This window comes from Carassius gibelio, chromosome A20, assembly GCF_023724105.1.
Source record: "Carassius gibelio isolate Cgi1373 ecotype wild population from Czech Republic chromosome A20, carGib1.2-hapl.c, whole genome shotgun sequence".
In the NCBI taxonomy this organism is placed as follows: Eukaryota; Metazoa; Chordata; class Actinopteri; order Cypriniformes; family Cyprinidae; genus Carassius; species Carassius gibelio.
The window spans coordinates 2,729,976-2,755,303 of record NC_068390.1 but is presented as its reverse complement, the minus strand read 5'-3'; the positions used below and the strand labels follow the sequence as shown (position 1 = coordinate 2,755,303).

Sequence of the window (25,328 nt, the reverse complement as noted above, 5' to 3'; positions counted from 1 at the left end):
TCTACAGCAAACAGTCACAATGACATTGGACGGATCTTAGAGCTTTGCATTACCACACTTTCTCGATGCTTTATGAAATGAAAACACAAATCATGTGAAAGTGTCTCGAGGCTCCAAATATGGCAAACCAATTCAAATATGAAAGCAAGATACCCACAAAGAAGCAAAGGCTCATTTTTGACACTTCATGTTGTTGTATTAGACTGTACCAAGGCAAATGTGCACTCCTGAATGGAAATTAGCCGAACATTGAAAAATGATTTCTTTGCTTAGATACTAATTTTACAAAAAAAATGTTTTCATTTCCTTCCGAGGCATGAAATTCAAACAGAATACTGAACAGTACTGTATTTAACCCTCTAGGCACATTTAAGTAAATAAATCAAGATGAACACAAACTTTTATTTTACAGTTGGTGCAAAACAAATGACGAATCAACAATAAATGAGATGAAAATGAAGCACAAAACAGAAAAGAAGCCTAGCTTATGTACACAATGTATTCGATACAAATAAAAAACAAACCACTCTTCTTTTCAAATTTCATCAAAACTATAAGATCATAAGAAATAACGGCAGAGTTGTCCAGCAGCGTACAATCACACAAGGCCCTGATTGGCTTTTAGTGTTTAGAAGTCATGTGATGGTGAAGCGTAGCAGCATGGGCGGAGCTCAGGAGCTGATTGGAGGAATGAGATCAGCTGACTCTAAGGTATCCTCAGAGGGGCTGTGGCAGCTCTCCGGATTGAGCTGCTGTTGAGTCTGAAGCTTCAGAATGAGCTCCTTGATCTCGTCCCGCTTGGTTTTCATCCTTTGCTGGGGAAACCAATCCAATAAATTCATTGGGAGATGAAAGCTTGGAAGAGGATTCTGAAATAAAAAATAATAGATAAATATTCAGCATCAGTTACTGCATTAGTTACAAAGTCTAAACGCAACAGCTTAGATGATGGTAGTGTCATCTGCAAACATCGGGATCTTTAGAGGTGAAGTCATTTGTGTAGAGAGCACATATCCCTGAGGGGCGCCAGCGCTGATGATGCAGGTGTCGGATGCGAGTATGCCCAACCTCACTAGCTGCCACCTGTCTGTCCGATGCATGACATGAGGCTCTGTTCTCGGTCATTTATCCCCCTGGCAGCACTTCCTACATTTCCCATGAACACTGTGCTGTAATGCTACGTGATGACGTTTCATAAGCCCATTGGCTGCACGCAGTTTGCAGTGAAACCAGCGTGAAAAAACATGTAAACGTATAGAGCGTCCATCAGAAAACACAAGGAAGAAGAACGAATGGAGCCAGAGCAGGGAGCATAGACTGAAAGAGGAGGGAGTTAGCTATTAAAGAAAAAAATTAAGATTAAACTAAATGCGCTGGTGGTTGGGACACATTTCTGGGGGCGAAAAGAGGAACGAGGCAGGGGATGAGGATATCGACAGAGAAACAAAGAAAAGAAAATGTAATGCCAAATGGCTGACGGGTCATGAATGGCTTGTGTTTGATCACAAGAATGTCGTAATGTTTTGTCAGGACTGCCGCATGCAAGTTAGGCGAAAAAAAGAAAAGAAAAAAAAAGCAATTTCGTGGTGGGAACTAATAATTTTAAATTTGAGTCAGTGTATATTTTGATTGAATGCATTGTACTTTATATGTGTTTTTCATGCCAACAATGTTAATAAAATGATCAAATGCATTCATAATTTGTTATTTTTACCGAAAAAAAAAAAATGGCTAGTGGAAATTCTGATTGGCTGGTAACTTTACAGTGAAAATATCACATTGCAAAGTCATTCATCTTTAAAAAGCTTTCTGTGGAGTGTGAACGAAAGCACAGAATATGAGGAAGCTCTGGGAATGTGTGTGAACAAAATTAATTATAGTTATTTTTTAATCTTTCAGAATGTCAGTGACTTTACTGAGGGGGAACCAATGATGTCCAGTCCTCCATTAGATACACAGTTCCCATGAGTCCTCTCACCTCAAAGAAGCTCTCCACATACTGCAGCACATAAACTCCACAGTCACTGAAGTTATCCTGCTGGGGCACACGAGGACTCGAACCCTTCATCACATCCTTCCCAAAACTCCTCTGGGAGCCTTTCTTCACCTCCCACTCCACCTCTAGATACCTGCACAGACACCGGGACAAACACTCACTAATACAGATACCAACGTAAGTGAGAACTTACAGCCACTCTCGTGATTCCCCATTATACCTACAGAAAAACAACTATGCTAAAATATTTGTGATCAGAAATTCACCAGGTTTTACTTTCACTAGTTTGTGTGGAAGTACTAACTTACTCTCGTAACGTTTTTACAACAGTCGACCTGGTTGGTCCACGCAGCGAGTCCATGATCAGGATACAAGGTCTGAGGATTTTAATACAATGACAGTGAGTGCTGAAAAATGATACGTCAGAACTTCTCAACAGAGATATGAAAGCAGATTTATTTCAAATTCAGGAATTGAAAATTCACAAACTCTTCTGTAGCTTTCAAAGTGCAAATGTTTGTTAAGAAAGCTGACGAATGAAATTATAATGTCTAACGCCATATTGGATATAATGTATCAACTATGCAAAGATATGTTCACAGCCTGTGAGGAATATATCTGCGCTCACTGTTTGCAGATGGTGGGTTTGGACGCCCACTCTGCTTTGACAAAGCTCCCACAGTCATCAACCAAACTGTCATCTTCACTACACTCATCCTGAAAACACAGATAACAACATGTTCATATGACGTGAAACTCCCAAACACACCCATGGCACGCCACATTACCGGTCAAAATCTAACATACACAACACACACACACCATCATAATAAACTGCTGTAGATAATCCATTACGAAAGTAAGCCTGTTTCTTAATAAATTTAATTGTATTAAAGTATCCAAATATCACAAATTGAATTGAATCTAAACTACTTGTAGTTAGTTTTGAATGACCTCATAATCTTATATGTAAATGAAAATGAACTCTTGAACAAGTGAACACAATTTTAAAAACTGAACTGCTCTATTACAATTCCCAGAATAGTTCATTGTTGCCTTGTCTCCAGCAGTTTGCATACCATTTCCATATGTGGTGAATATGAAATGTTTTGAAAGTCTCAATTTTTAGCATCATTACTCCAGTCTTCTAATATGAAGATTTACTGCTCAAGAATGGCTTCTTATCATCAATATAACAGTAACAAACTAACGATTGTGCTTCGTGGAAATGCAGGTCATTTCAGCTTTTAGGATTTCTTGGTAAATAGAAAATTCCAAAGAACAGCATTTATTTCAAATATAAATTGTCTGTAACATTGCACAGAGAAAACAAATATATCATTACATCCCTACGGTATACACTCATTTTGACGGCAAGATTACAAAGTCATTTTTGAAGCCACAGATCAGCCAAACTGAGGAGACTTGCCTGACACGAGCTTTGGTCATCAGAGTGATGGGGGTCATCTGCTCCATAACACTCGATTATTCTGTGTAAAGCATCTGGAATCGAAACCAAGCAGAAATCAAGCAGTGACACAGCGGCAGTCTGTTTCCGGTCACTCGTGTGGCTTGCATGTGCTCACCCGTGTACTGCGGCTGTCTGTTCACATCAGCCGCAGGTCTGACGTCGTCCAGCTCTTCTGAACCTCCATCAGCGGCTGGGCTGGAGGAGACAGCAGTGCTATGGGCTTGAGTCTGAGGCTGGTACAGCGGGTTTGGCTCAACATGAGCCTTCTCCAGACCCGGAAAACAGATTATGGCGAGGTACCAGTGTGCACTAGACAGACACAGAGAGACAGGTCATCAGATTAGGCAGCTGATTTAAAATGAACCACTAAGCATCTGAAGCAGGGCAATTTAACCAAAATAAATCTATAAAAAAAGCAACTAGACAAACAGGGCCTTACGACTCATTGATGGGCACAAAGATGAAGTCTTTCTGGAAGAGATCCACGTGACGTGTCCATGTCTTCACTCTGTTGTGTTTCCTCTTCTGTATGCTGCAGCACATCAGAACGTCACATATGAGACGACTAAACAACAGCACAGTCACTAAGCTCCAAGGAAAAGTGAATGTTTGAGCTCACGGTAAGTTGGACATGTCGACAGCGTTTCTCCGCTCTCTCTGATTGAGTCTCTTGTAGAAGAATGAGCTAAACACATGACTGCGGGCAGCATCTTCCTTCTTCAACTTCTCCAAAAACAGATATCTAGAAACACACGATGGTCAGAGAATGAAAAAACGCATTAAAAAAAAGAAACGAGGTCTACATATAGTTATTTTAAAAAAGCACTGTATTGGGTCACAACAGATATTATTGATTGAATGAAAGATAATGACTTTAAGTAGAAGTCGATGATGACGTCGTTGAGGAACTCTCCGTCGTTCAGACAGTGAAGGTCCTCATTGGTCACAGAGATTCCTCCTTTAGCAGGCGGCGGGGGGTAAACCAACAACCTACACAAACACACAAGAACAGAACAAGAAATTCAATGGATCTTTGTCGTCTTGTAAATGTAAGGAATATTTCTTCTACTGGCCCTGTCTGTTCATAGGCTCAGATTTGCACTTGCCTGCCAAAATATGGCAGTTTTTCCCCCATGCTGCTACCTTGTATTCTTATAAGGCTGTAACTACACCACAATTTTAGATACTAAGCGAAATTACAAAAATCTATTTCAATACCAATGAAAGAATTTCTAGCTTTACTAACTAATGTGTTTTACAGAAACGAGCTCATTTTCACATCTTGTCATTTGAATGGTTTCGTGCATAGTTCTTCAACCCTGCTCCTGGGGACCCACTGTCCTGCTTCAGCACACCTGGCCTGTGACTTCACAAGTGAATCTGAAGACTTTATCTGCTCCAGGTGTGTCTGTTTAGGGATGGAGCTGAACTCTTCAGGACAGTGGGTCCCTGGGAGCAGGGTTGAGGTCCTATGGTTTAAAGGGCTGGGCGATACATCAATTTTATCGATTAACTCGAATGTGTAAAATCAAAAATGAAAAAGGAACTCCAAGGCACTCTCAATTACAAAAGTAAAAAAGCCTTTATTATTATGGCTTGGTCACAATAACCTTCTAAAAAAGTCCAACGCGTTTCGGCTACATGCCGCCTTCTGGGAGTTAAACAGATCTCAAACAAACAAAGTTTCTTCTGAACTAACAGTCCACCAATCAGAAGTCTCCATCTGTCAACTGCGGTGCTAAGGTTACAATTGTTAGTACACACAAGAGACAGCAGATATCATCATTTCCACTTCTTAACAAATCAATTAAGTACATACAAAAACTAACTTCATGAAAGGACCATACCTGTTCCCAACACGGTGACCCATAAAAGTAAAATACAAGCATAGTATATAAATTTCAAATTTCAACTCGAATGTGTAGTTGTTTTAATGAAAATCTTTTATTTTTTCGGGGCTCCCGTAGTTCTGATTGGGCTCACCCTCCCACCGTGTGTTTGCCACAGAGACATGCTGCCGAGTGAGAGATGTTTCACCCTACGAAATGAAGACCGCGGCAGCACAAGCACACCCGCCAAAAAAGCAACCTACAGCAGTGTTACTCGTTGCACGACTCGCCAAGCTTTACTTTTGTGGCTCGCATGGCAGTAAATAATACGAAGATATGACCATGCAGTCAATACAGGTATTTCAGAAAAACATTAAAAACAAGCAGGGCTGTAACATAACCCATTAAAAAACGCACGCCAGGTCTACACCGGACACGAGTGGCTCGATCTGACACAAGACAACAGAACACAGTGATGGATACACTGGCCAGCAGCCATATCACCCTGAAGCCCAAGACCGGTTGCCCACTGAAGTTAAGCAGGGCTGAGCCTGGTCAGTACCTGGAGGGGAGACCTCCTGAGAAAACTAGGTTGCTGCTGGAAGAGGTGCTAGTGAGGCCAGCAGGTGGATGCTGCACACTGGTGGTGGATGAGGAGATACCCCCAGACAATGTAAGCGCTTTGAGTGTCTAGAAAAGCGCTATGTAAATGTAAGGTATTACTGGACACGATCCCCATCAGTGAACTGATGCTCGTTCGGCGAAATGTACTGACACTACGATCTGCAACTGTAGTGTGATGTCATTTTTTATACATAATCTCGTCTCAGTTACAAATTTGACTGGTAAATGATAAAGAATGATAGCCCCTTTGGTATTGCTTTTTATTGTATATCAGGGATGACGGATTGATAAAAAGACATGCTACTGGTGGCTAGATTTAACTTTTGAGAGAGGGAAGGTTGAGCCCTTCAGAACTACGGGAGTCCTGAGTGGAGCCTCGGAGAATGTTAAAAAGAAAACCGATTTTGTAAAAAAAATATCAGCAGATGTAGCGTCTATGTGAGAGATGAGCATCTTCCAGAAAGACAAAAACTTTTGTTCTTCATTTATTTGCTGCATTGTACTATTTGCAGTTTTGAACTGTTTTGGCAGAAACACTGCGGTCGTTTTGGCAATACAAATGTAAAAATATATTGCAGTAATAAGAAACTTCATGTAGGCCTAATCATTTTAGTTTCATTGTTGGGCAATTCCAGTGTTATGGTCTGACTTTAGCAGCCAAAACCTGAAATATAAATTCTCACAGAATGTATTATTTAACAATATATTGAACCATCTCTTTATATTTTTCTAAACCCCTGAAAACAGAGTTCAGAAAAGTATCCGTCGATGAACGTGTTTTATAGGCCTATTTTAGATTTGGGAAATCTCACGGACATGACAAAAAAACACCTGAGGTTTTAGGAGACATTTTTTGGGAGGATTCTGTAGACTTTCTGTGATTTACAATGAACAAACCAGAAGCAACAATAACTGCAGAATGGAAAAACACATAATATCCATTTTATTTAAAGTTCTGTTTTTGTGTTTCAGAGGAAAATTGTTATTGATGTGACATTTCTCCGTTACGGATGTGACCGTTCTGAAAGCAGATTTTATGTTAACACGTACAAAATGCTTAAAAAACGTTTTGTTTGTTTATATCTTTATTCAACTAATCACAGTTTTATATTATATTAAGTCTACTAATCCAAAATGAGCCTTAATATATTCAGTGCGCAAGCACGCGCATTAAGTTTGCCACAAGCACAGGCAGAAGTATAAATAATTATGTAAAGGAGACATTTAAATTATTTATTAATAAACGAATGCTTTCTTGTCGGTGCAAAATAAAATTCACGATGCTGGCTCTCGTCTCCACAGTAGACAGATTACTCGAGCTGCAACTAACCATTATTTTGATAATCGATTAGTTGGCCGATTATTTTTTCAAATTAATCGATTAATCTTTAAAAAAATGAAATTGGCATTGTGTACTTTTTAACCAATTGTGTCTAAAAAACTAAAACAAAAAAGCACTTGACTATTTTTTTCTGCTTTTCTTTCATAGATAACAGCAATGATTGTATAAATATTGTAGCATTAGAAATGGGCCACTTCTGTATCTAAAAAGCTTATGTATACTGGAGGACTAACCAATACAGAAAGCTAAAAAATTATTTTGGTAATTACAAATACTGTTAGTTAAGAGCAGCAGTGGCACAACCTTACAACATTGGTTAAAAACCTTACACAAATGTGTTTTAATAAATTTGTTAATCACTGTAGGTAATAACAAAAGTGTTTCTTGGACAACAAAATGGATTTAAAGCTGCAGTAGGTAACTTTTGTAAAAATTTATTTTTTACATTTTTGTTAAACCTGTCATTATGTCCTGACAGTAGAATATGAGACAGATAATCTGTGAAAAAATCAAGCTCCTCTGGCTCCTCCCAGTGTCCTATTGCCATTTGCAGAAACTCCATCGCTCCCGGTAAGAAACAACCAATCAGAGCTGCGGTCCGTAACTTTGTTTGTGTTCAAAATGTAGAAAATTGTATATAATAAGCGAGTACACCATGAATTCATTTTCCAAACCGTGTTTTTAGCTTGTCCTGAATCACTAGGGTGCACCTATAATAAGTGTTTATATTCGGACTATTTTAGATTGCTTCGGGGATACCGCGGCGGAGTAACCCAGTACCTTTGTGATTCTTCATAGACATAAACAGAGCGAAGTAGTTCCGGCTACGATGTTCTTCCGCAAGACGCAAGCAGTTCTGTTTATTAACTGCTAGAGCGTCAAAAGTTACCGACTGCAGCTTTAAAATACCAAAAAACGTAAATACATTTTTGAGGTCTAATTATTTTAAAAACCATAAAAGAAATGCATGCTTCTGAAGGCAATATTTTTTCTCATTCTGAGCGCAAGATATTATTGACAAAGTGTAGGTTTTCTTTTTCATTACAATATTGAGTTTAATAGTAATTTTTTTTTTGCTAACCTGAAATTATATTTTGGAACAAGAGAAGATAATAATAGGGGAGTAATTTTTTTTTAGCCCTATACTCAACAACGTTGCCAAATTTGTCAAAATTGTTGTTTCTGGTTAGAGTCTTACTTTATGATAGGACCAGTGAAGGTTGGCTGGAGCTCTGCCATCTCATCGTCCTCTTCACAGTACTCCTGGAGCCGAGCAGACATGCGTGTTCGCACACTCGTCACAGGGGATGCTGGGACTGTATTCGCTGTTGCCACTGTAACGGTCACAACCGAAAGTGATGCTGAGGCTGATACGGTTGAAGATGAAGGTGTTGCTGATACTACAGCTTTCACCTCTTTAACCTGAGGGGAAGGACAAATACTGGCACATTTAATACACAGATGAACATATCAAGTCATAATTATCATGTTTGAGCACAACATAAATCACCTTTTCTTTTCCTTTGGAGGAATTATTGTACTCAACCAGTCGACCGTTGGCCTCGTCAAAATTGATCTTCTTAGGGAAATCCGGTAGATTGTTGTTTCTGCCGATTTCAGCAAGGATATCCTCCAGAATCATCTGTTCTTGCAAAGTAGGGCCGCTCTCAAAAATCAATACAATATACTTCTCATCATCTGGAGAGCATAGACAGGAGGAGGAGAGGTGTAAGAGGTCAGATCTAGTCCAAATATGAGCAGTAACATCAACAACAAACACGAAACCAAGAGCATAGAGTGGCCCTGAAACAAAATCACTACCAGTTTTGAAAAGAGAGTTTTGGACAGTGTCATATGTCAATAATTCAGATCTAAAAATCTGTTACGCTGCATTAGGTAATACTAAGGAAGTATCATCAGTTTTAAGAGTTTTTATTATTGCATGGAAAAAATGCTGCACGTTTCTTTGTGAAACTAAAATATAACACTATATTATTATTATACCAATATAGCACTTGCATATTATAGCTCTTTTGTTCGTTTTGATTGCTTCTATTGTCTTCATTTGTACGCTTTGGATAGGTGTCTCCTAAATGACAACATTTTTATAATAATCTAATTATGTATTTTTATTAATTTACAGTAAAATGTAAATAACAAAACTAAATTGAGATGTTAAAACAAGCCCCAAATCAAATAAATAACACAAATAAATCTCTTCATACAAACAATATTAGGCTTTTTTCTTTTGTCTGAAAATTAAAGGCAACCCCCGACCACTTGAACATGATCCAAAGATGCTGCATACATGCAACATGAGCAGTTTTTAATCTAAATTAGATTCAATTTAAGGCAAAAACAGAATGATTTCAGTTTTGTGAAATGATACATGAAATACAAAACAGCACATCAGCTGAATGAGATGCAGATTCACTCTCTGTCAGCACGACAACGACAACACAGCACGGAAATGTTTACTAGTCAAATAGCTTCGACAGGCTACTGACTCACAAAATTATATTTCTCTGCAATGAGGGTGCAATGAACTGATTTTAAAGAAACATTGCTTGTAGACAGAGATGTGCAGATGCAGGTTCACACGCATGCAACTTTCATCCCTCTCTCGCTAATTTGAATTAATTATATAATTAATTCAAATAAATGCAATCTTACCGCACTGCATCTTTGTGTCTGATTTAAAGCAGGCAGAATGCTAAAGAGCCTTAACTGAAGAAAATGACCATACTTTGCACAGTGGAAGAATTATCACCTTGTCATATACCCGTGCAGACCTCTAACTGTATTATGTGCGTTCAGAGTGACATTTCAGCGGATGGCGTAGTATGTAGGCATAGCATAAGCTCCAGTGACAAGTGACGAATGCAGAAGTGCAGAGGATAGAGCAAAACAAAACACCGGTCACAAATTAGAAGTACAAAATGAGGATGTGTGAAAAAAATGGATTTCGATGTAAGCCAAGAGCAGACAAGGAGGTTTTCCTTTGCAGATTTCTAAACTCGGTTCTCACGAGTCCGGCATATTCTCAGCATACTGGAGCACTTTTTTATGATGGATGGTAGGGATGTAACTATTCACTCATTTCATTATATCATCAATTCACGATTTTGATGTCAAATTTTTCTTTTTTTTTCTCCAATTGAGATTAAAGAAATTATAAATTGTGTCAACCTTTTATTCTTGTTTGGCAAAATGCTGCACATTTCTTTGTGAAATTTACATTTCATACTATATAACACTATATAAAGACAAAGCCTCATCTTAGTATTTTGATTTCAAATCCAAATGTTGTTTCTGAAAATGCTTTTTCAGCATTGTGATTCTATTTAATCACAGTACATTAATACAATCTTTCACAGACATTCACATTTAAACTCAAAATTACTCAATATTATAAATATAATAATTATAATTATTTTTTCCTTATTATTTTTAACTTAACTGTTTTCCTAACTCCATAAGTCCCATCTATTATTGCCTTATCTAAAAGTGCACTTTTCCTGGTCTTAATGTGTTGACTGTGAAACAGTAGCCATTAATTATATGCATTTACTATGCAGTTACTACATTTTCGTGTTAATCCATGTTAATTTTTACCAGCAAAAATTCACTTTAATTTAGTGTGTGCAGCACAGCAGAAATAGACTGTTTGAAAACGTTCGCTGTGTGACTGCTGAAGGTCCCATTGCTCCTGGAGCGCACTGCCAGATCGCGACCGTGTGCAGTGTGAACACTCTGATCAGTTGACATGGGCGCCGAAAAAATATGCACCGCAAACGCAACAAAGACGGAATGTGTGTGAACCTGGAGTTACATCTGTTTTTCCGTTCTGTTTCGGTTCTCACGCTCCATTTAGGCGTGCTGCATTCTGATTGGTTCGGATAGCATACTGCGGGAAGTCGGGTCGTAAAAGAAATCGTTCCATAAAGCAATTTACAAAACGCGCACGCTCACAACGTGTTTTTATGACTATTTCATTTAATCGCACAGCCCTATTCTAGAGCATATTTGAGCGCATACTCTTACCTTCAAAAACAGGCATGTATATTTTATATTTAATCTGAATTTACCTGTATTTTTATGCTCTACTGCCGAGGTCAGCAACCTATGGCACACATGCCAAACAGTGGCACGCAGAGGGATAATCGCTGGCATGCGAGCAATAGAGAAAACGGCACACTGACGTACATTTTGAGGTAATAACTTCTCATAGTCAAACAGTCTGTTAGGATCTATAAATGCTATTAAAGTGTGAGAATTACCTTGTGCTAGTCTACGGATGCATGTGCAAACACTGCACATACTGTACTAGGCACTTCAGATCAAAGCCTCAGTGGTCTAACAGCGCTCGCCAATGCAAAAATGACTGAGATGGCCAATCAAATCAAAGTAGGCAGGGTTTACTGTTCACAGAAGCAGAGCGCGAAGCAACAGAGCAGGGCAAGATGAAGCTGCAAATCATTTAACATTACTCAACTTTTAAGAATACGTTTTACAATAGAAATGTTAAATAACCAACAGCTTTATCCAGTGATGAAAAATGTTCTCAAAAATGGCCATTATGAGAGTGAGAGAGAAAGGGAGAGAGTGAGAGAGATGTGTAAATTGTCTGCGTCTGTCTCTCTCTACAAACAATCAAGCGATGCCCCTTATTGTTGAGAAATATAAATGTAGTGATTCAGTATAGATTAATAAAAGTCGCATGGCAGCACTAACAAGTATATGAGCTTCTGAATGTTACTTTTTGCACAGCGCAATCTCAGATCTCTGTGTGCGAGTGGTGTGTGTGTGTGTACGCGCATCAATTAAAGTAGCGCATTAACAGTGATTCAACTGAAGTGTTTTAAAGCATTGGCCTTGTCTCACACACACATACACATTTTTGGGGTTGTGTTGACACAGTGGTTAACTAGAAAAATTAAAAATGGCACGTCATGCCGAAAAGGTTGCTGACCCCTGCTTTACTGTTAGTGTTATCTGTATGCACCAAGGGTCTGAGAGTAACACAATTTCAATTATCTGTATTTATGTGCTGTACATGTGGAAGAATTGACAATAAAGCTTGACTTAACTTTTTTTTAAATATCGTCATAAATATTCTTGAAATATTGTGATATAATTTTTAGGCCATTTCACCCACCCCTACTGCCAGATTACACTAGTAGTGCAGAAACTGCATACGTTAGTTTTTAAAGAGATGTTGTAAGGAGCGTAATGGGATTTCTGATACTCACTGTTGCCGCTGCAGTCGTACCATATTCCTTCTTCATCCGGAGACATCTGCAGCTGAGTCTGTAATCGCTGGCACTCTTCATCGGTGGTCTGCAGAAAAAGGACCGGCAGCTTCTTGACGGTACACCACTCACATCTGGTCAGCTCTGACGACTGCAAATAAACGCTCTCCAACACATTCACATCAGGGCCTTCAATCACAACACCACAGCAAAGAAATGACAGATCACTAAGTCTTATTTTACAGGAAAGTAATAATGGTGAGTGAATATAAAATACATTGCTTTCTACAGCATCTTACCTTCTGTCTCCAGCAATATGCTCTCCACTGAAAACTAAGGGAAAAAAAACACAGCTGATTAGATAACAGGCTTTACTGACCGGATGTTTATTAATTATCGGCCAATATTTATTGTGCACCCCTAGTTTTTCCTTTGTAATCCTCCTCTGTTTCTCTGTGTCCAGCACTTATACAGACCCAAGTATTTAAGGGTGCTTTAACACTTGATTCAATTGCTTTGTCTGAACCATACTTCGATTGCTTTCTTTACCCCTACTCTATATTTTTAGGGTCTGTTTGTATTTGTTTGGTACGTTCCTGCTAGGGCTATCCAATATGGGGAAAATATCTAATTGCAATTTCTTTTGACAGATATTGCGATTGAGATTTGATTCACAATTTTAAAATTGCAGCATAGCTTCGGCTCAATATTGTCAATTATGTGCAGCACAGTATGAGTATCATTACCCTGCTGAAAAAAATTAATTTTTGTTTTTGGCATTATTCCAATAGGAATTACTGTTGTTCTATTGATTGCCATCTGCCATATTACATCGCACCAATCGAATCCATCAAACAGACACCATTATACTTTACATTAAAACCAATACAATTACCAACTGAAATCCATTCAATTTTCAATTGTATTTTGGATGGGTTTTTTGGTTTTTCTCAGCAGACAAGACTATAATGGTATAACTACGTGAGTGCGGCAAGTGTGAACGGCTTGTCCGTGACGCATGATTTGCACCTCGTGGGTAAGAGAGGAGCGAGTATGAGAAGAATTCAGACACACAGGCTGTGTGTGCGCTCTTCTGAACTGGGAATAGCCAACATGCAATAAGAGATGCACTTGATATGCATTGTGACGCAGCTCTTGTAAATGATCTTTTTTGTTTGTTGCCTGTCTTTTCGAAGCTTAAGTTACATAACATTTATCTTTAGTTTTAATTTGCCTAACTATTGACCTGACCCTGTAGACGCCATAATCGCACTCTGTCTCTCTCCTACTTTGTTTTTATTTATTATTCTTTTTTAATGGTAGGCATTTACACAGTTGGCTAGAGCAGAGCTGATTGGGGAGAACGGAGGTGCGCTCGCTCTATTGCTTAGTAAGAGTGTCACTCAAGGCTGGCAGTCATGCATATGCCCTGAAACAGAGTAATGTTGTGTCACATCGCAGGCTGTTGCGATTAGCAAATATCAATGTCTCAAATTGCGATTCACTTTTGATTAATCGCACAGCCCTAGTTGCTGCAATCAAAGCTTTAGCTGTTTATCTCTGGTGCTAGTTAATGATGATGCAGGATAAAGCGACTAAATGCATAGTGCCACTCACCTTTGGCTTGTGTCCATCTGCCATGAACATGCTGTATTGGAAATGTCCTCAAGAATGCTGTATTTATATATATATATATATATATATATATATATATATATATATATATATATATATATATATATATATATATATATATATATATATATATATATATATATATATATATATATATATATATATATATATATATATATAAAATTCTGTTATTTAGTTACAACCCATGGCTACATCATTATTGTTCATATTATAATAAAGTTCTGCACTATTTTAACTTTGTTTTTGTTTAGTTTAGACAGTGCTAGAGAATTAAAGTGAAATGTGTGTGTTTTGTGGCCGCTCCTGCAAACATTCTCATTTTTGCGCCATCAATAAGCGGGTATTGAAATCGATTTTGAATTGTGCTCACTGCTCACTTTAACTTAGATTTTGCGATCGCATGCACTCTGTGTAAAGGAGCACATCTAAACTCACAAGATCAGATATTTGTCAGTGAGTTCAGGACCTGCTGAGCAGCAAATACTGTCAGTCATCTATCCTACTCTCAATCCGTGATCAGTCAAGCTCGTGTTTGGATGCAGGGTTGCAAAGTCTATGTTTTTTCCACGGAATTTGAATACTTTTAAACCAATATATATATATATGGTTAAACGGTTAAAATGAGCAGCCCTATTCAAGATCTATAGAACTGAATGCCATCATTCAAATGAAGCATTTAAATAAAAAATAAAAATCTCAATTCCTAAATCCTGAAGGTGATAGGAGTCAGGTTTTTGGTTGATCTCACCACAACAGGCTTGGTGACCATCCTGCGTAAAGTGCCAATCCTTACACTCCTGCAGTCCAGAATAATGCTGCTCAACTTCTGCACCTGAACCATTTTCCTCTTCTTAGGAGACGGATCTTCACACACGGGGTTCCCAAACTACATGAGAAAAATGACAAAAACAACAACTTACACACTCCAAATACAACAAACTCTCTAGCGAACAGATTCATTCATTCAAACTGATTCTCCATTTTTCAGTAAAGAAAAATACTGTACATTGTTGAAAATTCTGCTGATTTTCTCATTTGTCCAATGTTTGAAAAAAAAAAAAAAAAATTCAAAAAACAAATTCTGGTCAGTAAAATGTTGGCAAAAATCTGAAATACTGAGTCTTGATTTGACTTGATCTTTATATGTAGCAACAGTACAACAAAAACACTGCTTACTGGATCTCTCATGCGATTCCTTCTGGGCAGCAGGTTTCTCTGGCTTGTCTGTGTGAAAAAGTCACTGCTGGGGTCTTCATGTTCACCAGCTGCTTTAACGGCCGCTTCCACCCGTCCACCGGAGGGAGCAGGAGACGAGTGGGCAGAGTCAGCGGGCCGCGGGGACACGCTGTCCAAGCGGTTACCGGTCCCTGTGCTGCTGACATCATCACTTTCTTCATCCTCATCGCTGGACAGCACAACTACATTACATCAAAACACGTACATGACACATGCATCTGAATTACTGCTGTCACCTGGTATCCCTCAGCTCTTGGTTAAGCCTGATCAAAAATGCTTTTTAATTCTGTGATGTTCATTTGGTATATTTGTGTTGTGATGCTTAATAATATTAGTGACATTATAGTATGCTATTCTTCTTTTGTTATGCATCATGAAGCTTCCTTGGGTTTGCTGAAAGATGTTATACACAAAACAATAAATTATCAGTATGACAGTAATAAATTAGCTAAAGAAAAATAAAGAAATATTGCATCTGACCCTCCTATTGCGAACTCATTGATAATCATAACATCCCATAACCTTTCATAATAGTATGTGGAAAACAATTTATACTTGATGACTGAAATCCAGGGCTGCAACTAACCATTATTTCAGTGAAACAATCATTGTGTTGATTATATCCTCAATTACTCAGACAAAAAGCCAGATTTGATTTTATATCAAACAATATATCCTGACTTGTGTTGTCCCACAAACAATGAAACAAACTGAAGACTAAAGACAAAGAGTGAAGATCTATATAGGTTATCCAAGGCATAAGTGCAAAAAAAGTCAACAATACATCCTAAAACAAAACCAACTACGTGCCCACTGTGAAAGTTATGGATTATAAATTCAAGTTGTGTTAAAGGAGTAATGGCTGTTATTAACTATATTTAAGCTACGGTTTTTATACAAATACCACAGAAACCATATAGCTAGATTTTTCCATGATCTAATTGTGTGATACTATAGATGAGCAATGGCTAATTTAAAATAAAAACTAGAGTTCTAATTCAACAGGTCAGAACATATACATTTGAACCTATAGCCATTACAATTTTCAAATAGCCAAAGTCAGGCAACACAAACCCGTTTCATTATTTGAAACATCAACCGCTAGAACAGACAGAAAATAATAATAATAATAATAATTCATTTCTTTATTAGGATATTTTGCTAATGAAAAAAGTCTAAAAAAGGTTTTTACTTAAGTTTACTAATGCATATTTTGATGTAGAATTTTTATTATTATTATTATTATTATAAATGTTCTGAACATTGTACCTCAGATTTGTGAAATGATCACCTGTTTGGCAAATGTGTGTGTCATTCTGACAAACAAGAAAAGGGGTTTAAAACCACAATTTACTGCCTGGTTTCTACAACTTTCATTCAAGAGAAGAAATCTGCCTTTAAACTTGAAAAAAATTCAACATCTTTGGGAGGTGGTGGAACGGGAGATTTGCATCATGAACCTGCATTAACTGTGAGACGCCATCATGTCAATATGGACAACACAAAATTTGGATGAATGCTTCCAGCACCTTGCTGACTCTATTCCATGAAGAATTAAGCAGCTCTGAAGGCAAACGTGGTCCAAACCAATACTAGAAAGGTGTACATAATAAAGTGGCCAGCGAGTCATGAATTTCTTCTACTGTGCCTTTCAGTCCTTGTTAATGATAAGGTATTGCTAATGGGGCAGGCCAACTGAAAACTAGCCGACAAATGTTTGACGTGCTGATCATTTTCAATCTGTAAAAGTGTGAAGTGTAGTGTACTTACTGGGGTCATTTAATTGACATGGTTTGGTGATCTGCTGTTTCTTGCCTCCAGCTTGTTTGAGTCCATTACACGCCGAGCTTCCCGAAGTGGCAACGAGTCTCCCATTGTGCGGGAGCAGCAAACCTCCATGTGTGATCCGCACCGATGGGCTCATGACCACATCGATCTGTTGAGAGCAGCCCCCAGAGGTGGACTCGTAAAAGCCTTTGCTTATCTGAAGGCTGGGCGGCGCAGGGGGCGGCTGCGAGCGAATGGACGGGCGAAGGGGCAACGCTGATGTCACAGCAGGAAGGGACAGCGTCTCAGCAGGAAGCATATATCCACAGCGGTCACATCTTACATGGTCCTCACTTGGCTGGCCACATTTACCACAAACTGTGAGGTAATCATCAGGCTGAAGGGGTTGCTGGGTGTGGGAAAGCCAGAAAAACACTTCAAACACCTTGGTCAGGGTAGCACCTTATTAAATTATTGACGGGTATAAAAATAAGACTGTGAGGAACTCAAGTTCAGTGCGTTAAACGGACGATTGTTCACGTGACAAAATAATTTTCAGAAATATATTAAACAGACAAAAACACCATAAAACAGTTTTGAAAGTTACATGATCTAGGACTTTTACACAGTCCACATCATTGTAAAGACTTCAAGTCAATCACTCACAGAATGGGTCGGCAAACCGTTAATCGGTTTTTATATTTCTGGTTAACGACTGTGCCAAAAACCCTCAACATTTATCTGTTCTTGTTTTAAGTATAAGCTCACTCATTCTCTTCCATTTCTCAGAAAACAAGACTTCATTACTTCATTCTCTTAGGTAAATGGATCTTGATTTAAAGAGGACATCAGATTAAATGTTCACTTATTTTTTCCATTCATTAGGTTTCTGGATATCTGCCAGCTCGGAAAAACTGAAAAGAAAACGTGCAGCCAGTTTGTTATGTGCTGTCCGAGTCTGAAACTCTGTCATCCAGAGAGCAGTTTCAATTTGCAGCTGGTTTCTATGTAGATAACTAGCTATTTAAATCACCTCGGAGCCATATACAGATATATTCACGTGTCTTGTGTTGGCAGTAGCTCATTATCATTTAAAGAGACATGCATCGAAATGGCTCACTGTGAACAGAGGTTCAATGGGTGTTGTTTTAGAAGACCATTAAGGAATTTGAACCCAAGTATGCTATAGACATTTCATGAATACCCTAAAGAATCACACCAACTTGTGGAAAATGGACATCTAATGTCCCCTTTAAGGACATTTGGGTATTTGTTTTAAAAAGCAAGACAAAAATACTGAGGAAGATTTGCAATGCGTGCAACATGTAATGCCATGTATATAAGACCTTCTGATCGGATTGAAGATCTTTTTAAGACCCTCATTTGACTATATTTAGACGGGGGTAACACAGAAATACAGGGTATGATCTCACCTCAACTGGTTTGCCCACAGGAGCAGGACTATCGTTCATCGGCCGCCGTTTCTGATGGACACGTCTCTTAACACTGTTGGCTGAATCTAGTGACGCACAGTAGAACAACAACCGTTAGATATCTCCGCTTTCTGTCAATTCTGAAAATGATTAAACTCATTGGTTCTGCTCCATCTGCTAACCTGGACTCTCGGGACAGGTGAGAAGAATGCTGTCCAGCTCCACTCTTTGGACCATATTGGATCTGCAGGAGAGACACGTTGGCAGACAGCATAAGAATTATGAAACGCACCAGAGCCGCTCAAAAAATATTGTAGTTATCACTTTAGGCCATAAATGCTGTAGATAGAGCTTAACTCGGTAAACATTTCATCACACCAACAGACAATGTGTGCAACACTGTATGTGGCGTACAATAAGCCACTAAATGCATTTCAGAATAGAATTGGTTGAAGTTTTAGTAAAAGGAAGGTCGAGCGTGTCTGATTTCAAAGTTTTTTTGAGCAGCCAAGAATGTGAATGTAGCTTATTTGACCTAAACTATAGACATAAACACAGCTAAGGCTAAAGTTCAAGGCAGTTTTACTCTCAATGCTCATGTTTCTACTCGATTTACTTGGCATCAAACATCTGAAGTTAAATCAGACAGTTTTTATTTGGTGAAGTCAGCTCATGCAGTGCCATACCTTTGCTCCAGCGTTCTGATTGGAGCAGCGAACTGTGCGTGCTGGAAGAGCCGCCCCTGAACCATAACTCCTTGGGACGGCGCTGGACTCATGATCAGAAAGCTGGTTCGATTGGGGAGCGGAGAAACACTCACTGAATGAGCTGCTTCACTGGGAGACCATCAACAACAACAGTGAGCATATACATTCAGTCCAAATCCAGGCATTTAGATCATTTAGAAAGACATAAAAAAAAATGAATTACTATGCTGAATGACAAACATGATTATTTAGCTTGAACTGCAATCACAATTATTAATCATGATTAAATGTTAGAATTATAGCAGAATTATTGCACAAATCGAGAGAACAACAGCTTGCATGATTTATTTTACCTCATCTAGTTTCCTGATGTATTATATTTTATTATATAAATTAATATGCTCTTAACATTATAATTAGTACAAGAAGCTTCTATGAATAGCTAAACCACTAAAATTCCTCCAACAACTCCAAATGATGTTAAATGTTTGTTTTGTTTTTTTTTGTGCTGGGTAACGATATATATATTTTTTTAAACAATTGGGATTAATCTGATTATTGTCTGTAATTAATTGCATTGTTATGCAAAAAAACTAATAGTGCATTCAAAAGTAGTTTATTGTGCCCTTTTTCATTTAAAAGTACTGCTATATGAACAAAAGTGCACTAACATGCAAACACTAAAGAAATAAGGTGCTTTTTTACAGCAGTATTCCTTTTACATAATAGCAGTTAATACATTTATTGTAAATATTAACTTATAGCATAATTAAATGAAATATAAAACAAGCTATTTGTCACTGCCAGGACATTAACGTTTTTACATAAAATATTTTAGTAAAAAAAAAAAAAAATAGAAAAAAAAAAGTTATGCTCAGAGTCCAGAGCCTCGATCATAACATTACAACAGGCATCTTCCTATTAGAGTCGCGGGACAACACTTGATGATGCTTTCGGGAACTTCCTATTTCCCATTTATGAAGTCATGATAATGCGCTTGTTGCTTTCTTATCTGTTAAAAATAACAGAGGACAGTAGTTTGTGAATGCTGATGCTTAGCCTAAATAATTTGATTGGGAGCGTCCCCCGTGACACTTGATTTGTCTATGTGTATTCAGATCCAGTGAGCCATGGACTTTCATAACAATAAAAAACTGCGTCAACGCGCAAATAAAATAATTATCTGCATTAATCAAGGAATGCGTTAACTTGCCCAGCCCTATTTTTCTATTAAAACAACAACAAAGATGAATTGCTATATTATTAAGGAACCACAAGCACAATGTAAAAAGAGAATCACTTATTACATTTATTACAGTTCATCAGGTTAAGAGAAAAGCACTGGTTGAGGGATATAAACTCTTGAAATCTGGCAACCGCAAGCATGAAAGACAGTGGAAGCTTGTTACTAATGTAAGATAACAAAATTAAAGGGAATTATTTTCAGTAAAAATAACAAGTGGGAATATACCGTATCTCACATGATTATGCGTAAATAATTGAGAGAAGCGGAAATTAAAATGATTAATTGTGCAGCCCTAACACATACATATAAATACACATACAATACAGTTTCAATACCCAAGCTTGCCAGCTCTGTTGAGTTGCCTTAATTGATTTGGACGTCGTTCATGAGTCTCCATAGACCCATTAGCACTGAAGCGCTTCATGGATGGAGTCTGCCAAAGACAGATCAGAGTGCTCGGGTTAGAAGATCACAGCTCAACATAACAGCAGACCAGCCAAAACAACCACCAAACACGAGTTCACTAACATGCAACTGACCACAGTTACTCTAGATGGCCAGAAGTATGTTGTATGATACCATTTGAATTTTAATTAAATGTTTGTCTACTTATAAGTCATTTTTACATGTTGCATCACACAATGACATTCTAGAAAACTGTGTGCTTTTTTTAAAGAATGTGAAAGTGTGAAAGTAAGCTAAAAAGATTTTGAACAATTAGCACAAATTAGATGTCAACGCTGGGAACCTATCATGTTTCTTTTGAGCTAATGAATGCAATGGCCAATCAGAGGTGTTTATTATAAGTTCATGCAGTTTATTATAAGTTCAGTATTATGAGTGGTCTCATAATACTACATGATAGCTGCTACTGCACCATGAGACATAGTCAAGGTCTCCACTAATGGTGCAAAAAATGGCAACAGTATAAACCCAGACCGGAACAGGAAGGAGAAAGACTCAATCACTGAAAGATAATAAAAGAAAATGAAAGATAATGGAGCAGATGAGAGAGGCAGAAAGATTGCGGATACCTTCATTCCCTCGGGGGAAAGCTCCTGCTGACCACTCACTCGCTCCATGGTCACAAGAGCAGCGCTAGAGAAACAAGAGAAAGACACTTAGAGCACATCCACTCAGAACATCATTTACTGTGAAAAACCCAAGACTTGAGCATTTGAATGGGGGAAAAATGCAAGGTCTTGAAGTTTTTTTTTTTTTTTTTAATTGAACAACTTTTAACTTGAGGAGCACATTTTTAGAATGGCATGCCACACGCAAAACAAAAGATGCAAGTGCAGTGATCTAAGATATCCATCTAGAGAGTATTTACATGACATGCAGCGCCACCGTCTCAATGGACTGCATACACACTGCAAACGGAGTAGACTCTCCCCATTATAAAACAATAGTGTACTGCACTATCAAACATTTAGGTGAGATAATTCTATATTTAAGGAAAACTTAAATAAATAAATAAATCCACCCATTTTCAAAAATGAAATCCAGGCCCTGAATGAATGTGTAAAAATCCTGGCTATAAATAATTGTAGATGATAAAAGCAATGCTTCTAAAATATCGGTATCGGCAGATAGTGCTTCCTGTGATCGACAATCAGTGAAAAACTGATTGGAGCACCCTTCATTTCTGTAACTGCTCTGTGGTCTAAATGTTCCTCTGTGTACGGTGATGATAACCTTTGGCTCAAAGCACATGTTAGAATGCAGAGCTGCTTGAGTGGGCTGTAAGCTGCTCTTACTCATGTCTGCTGTGGTCTTCACTATCATCTGAGAGAGAGCACCTCCAGGTCTGCTTAAAGCCTCCGTCTCTCCTGCCCTCACATTCACCCAGAGCTATCAAACACATCAGAACACGGCCACAAGGGAATATCACAAGGAACTCTCATCAGATCCATTCGATTCTATACATTTTTTTACTCTGACAAATGAGAGGACAGTTTTACTCCAAAAAAAAAAAGAAAAAAAAGAAAAAGTATTTTGATAAGTTTTCTGATGTTGCCTTGTGAAACCAAACTAAACCAAAAATGCAACATTTTAACAATTGTAATGCCTCTTTCAGAACACCGCAAACGATCCTTAGATTTCTGAAAATGGAAAACATTTGTTATTTCTATCAAAAACTAATAACACATTACATTACTGTTTTATTTATTATCAATTTTGATCAACTAAATGCTAGATTGATGGTGAAAAGTGTACATTTCTTTCTAATTTACAGCTCTACCTATCAGTCTCTGCATTTACCCATTTAACTTTCTCTGTATTCAGAAAGGTGACTTGTACATTTTTTTTTAATTTAACATTTTGCATATAGATTAGAAACAATAACATTTGAATTAGAATATTCTGCAAGTAACGTTACAGTCAACATGAATGTGAACATTTCATTGAACATTTCATTCATGTCTCTTATGTATTTTCATGGCAATATGATAATGCTGCTGATGAAAACATGCTAATATATTCATTCGTAAAAGATTGGGAAAATAATATTTGTACGTATTTTCTGATATTACAGGATGAGGTTGAAGGGCCCACGATGAATCAAGGAGAAACCCAGCTAAAAAAATCTCAAGTCAGCGGTGATGACTTCATAAATAGTTTTATTGTTCATGACAAGGCATAATGAGTAAATTTAGGGTGATTAAAGATTTAAAACTAACAAAAAAAATCAATGATTTCTGAAGTTTGTTTATATCGCGTTGCATCAGGCCTCAGCCTGCTTTAGCATCCATACACGGAAACAGATAGTTTAACAAGGGGACAGACCTTCAAACTACACACGTGTAATACAATGCACTTTGATATATGTATTTATAGTATATTTATAGTTTAATCGGCTCAGATGTTTCTATTTTTGTAGCGTGCATGCTGCTGCTCGGTTAGCACGCGCGCTAACGCACACGCGATGAAATCTGACGGATTACACGCATATTCACATTTAAACACCAACACAAGGCAAACAGCGCATTAAAGGCAAACGCCCGTGTCTTACCTTTAAAAAACAGACTCTTTTTATGATTCATATTGGTCCATCCCTTCAAACGAGTTTAACCTCGCACACTGCACTTAAGCGACTTCTGTCACTTCAACACAACTTCAACACTTTAACATTTAACATCTGATTTCAAGAGTTCACATCCCAGTGCAACTCAAACTCAATCTATGTAAAATGATGTCGCTTTGTGTTTTTCAGTCCTTGTTCAGTCAGGAATCCCTCTGAAAACAGGACCGAAGTCAAATCTCGTCTTCTGTCTGTCTGTCTGCGGGGATGAGAGATGATTAACGTTACTCTCGCGCAGATAATTACGCGATCAGTGTGGGAGACTAAAGTGCATGTAAGAAAATATCAAATTTTAACAGATTTTGTCCAACTCTGAGCGGTTAAAACAAGTGCATTATTCTGCAGCAAGAACAAGAAGCGCTATTGAGTCACTTCCGTCAAAGACTTTTGTGCAATATTTGTCAAATGCCCTAAATGTAGTAATCTATTTGCTAGCGCATAATTTGCTTAAATGTAAGTATTTATCTACAGTATTAAACATCATATGGTGTGAATGACCTTGGCACTTAACTGATGAATAACAACAGCTAAATAATGAAATCCTAATGCATTTGTAATATTGGCCCGTGTTTGTTTTTGTCGCCCGTTAATAAATAAATCCATGTTATGTAATATTGGGGATAGCTATGGTTATTTATATAAAACTTAACCTTAAAATTCCAAGTTGCAGCGAAATTACAGAAAGAAGAGACGCACAACATCAAAGCTCCAGGTTAATAATAATTTATCTGTCACAAGATAAGTCACTATTCATAAACATACTGTATGTGATAAGACTATTTCAAGAATTGACCGAAAGTAGAAAACAAACTGAAATTAGGGGGAATATTAACCTGTAAATCGTGAATGCATATTTATATTTACCAAAGGCTTGTTTAACAGCCAGCTATGATTTAAGACACATTATTCTCAAAACTCCTGTTTCACATGCCATTTTTTTAAGGATCATATGCAAAATAGTAGTGTTGTTTTTTTTTAATTATTATTATTATTTTGCTATTATTTTGCTATTAATCCTATTAAAACTTTTGTAATAAAAAAATATATTTTTATAAAAAAAAAAAAAAAAAAAAAAAAAAAAAAATATATATATATATATATATATATATATATATATATAGTTCTGTGCACACTGCAAATAATAATAACAATTAAAAAAATTGTTAAACTGTTAAGATATTGCTTTGATTATTTAATATGTATCATTATATATATATATATATATATATATATATATATATATATATATATATATATATATAATATATATATATGAACGAAAGAAAGAAAGTGCTTTAATTACAAGTTTAGTTTTCAGTTTATAAACTGGGACAAATAATTATGTTTGCAATCTTACTTTTCTCCATTTTACATAAAGTGTATACATAATCAAAAATAACAATTCGTTTTTTTAATATAACACTTAAAAAAAGAAAGTTTCTTTATTTGTATCAGTGTTGCCTTTAACATCCACAGGATCTTTCCAGACCACAAAAGATTCTTTAGATGATTAAAATGTTGTTCACACTGATAAATAATTCAAGACCTTTTAAAGTTCTCTCTGTGTATGTGTGTGTGTGTGGGGGGGGGGGGGGGGGGGCATGTTTTTGTGACATATCAGGACACAACTCTCTATAATGACATGGGTATGACACAGGTATTACAAGGAGAGGGTGACTTATGA

At 37.3% G+C, this 25,328-nt stretch overlaps 1 protein-coding gene across 2 annotated transcripts; it reads right to left on the bottom strand.

Moving 5' to 3' along the window:
* Positions 1-382: 382 nt before the first annotated feature.
* On the bottom strand, positions 383-24,016 carry LOC127938746 (sentrin-specific protease 6-like). 2 transcript variants are annotated; one of them, XM_052535577.1, is made up of 23 exons: positions 23,576-24,016; positions 22,320-22,413; positions 21,594-21,657; positions 20,895-20,992; positions 19,293-19,442; positions 18,789-18,850; positions 18,607-18,692; positions 17,177-17,582; positions 15,347-15,588; positions 14,919-15,056; positions 12,814-12,847; positions 12,515-12,703; positions 8,773-8,960; positions 8,461-8,684; positions 4,341-4,457; positions 4,087-4,209; positions 3,907-3,999; positions 3,583-3,776; positions 3,426-3,499; positions 2,625-2,713; positions 2,305-2,373; positions 1,979-2,129; positions 383-869 (listed from the first exon to the last, which is right to left on the bottom strand). In XM_052535577.1, exons 1-23 carry the CDS (start codon positions 23,604-23,606, stop codon positions 672-674), a joined length of 3,114 nt encoding a protein of 1,037 aa, XP_052391537.1. In that variant the 5' UTR covers positions 23,607-24,016; the 3' UTR covers positions 383-671. The 2 variants fall into 2 exon arrangements, with proteins under 2 accessions (XP_052391537.1, XP_052391538.1); XM_052535578.1 differs by lacking the exon at positions 22,320-22,413.
* Positions 24,017-25,328: the final 1,312 nt, after the last annotated feature.

Bases quoted from the DNA above. Each gene is read 5' to 3' on its own strand.
- LOC127938746 (XM_052535577.1), bottom strand. From the start codon at position 23,606: ATGAATCATAAAAAGAGTCTGTTTTTTAAAG. The intron at 18,851-19,292 runs GTATGGCACTGC...TCTCTCCTGCAG, and splicing joins ATCAGAACGCTGGAGCAAAG to ATCCAATATGGTCCAAAGAG. The intron at 2,130-2,304 runs GTAAGTTAGTAC...GTGTCTGTGCAG, and splicing joins GTTGTAAAAACGTTACGAGA to GTATCTAGAGGTGGAGTGGG.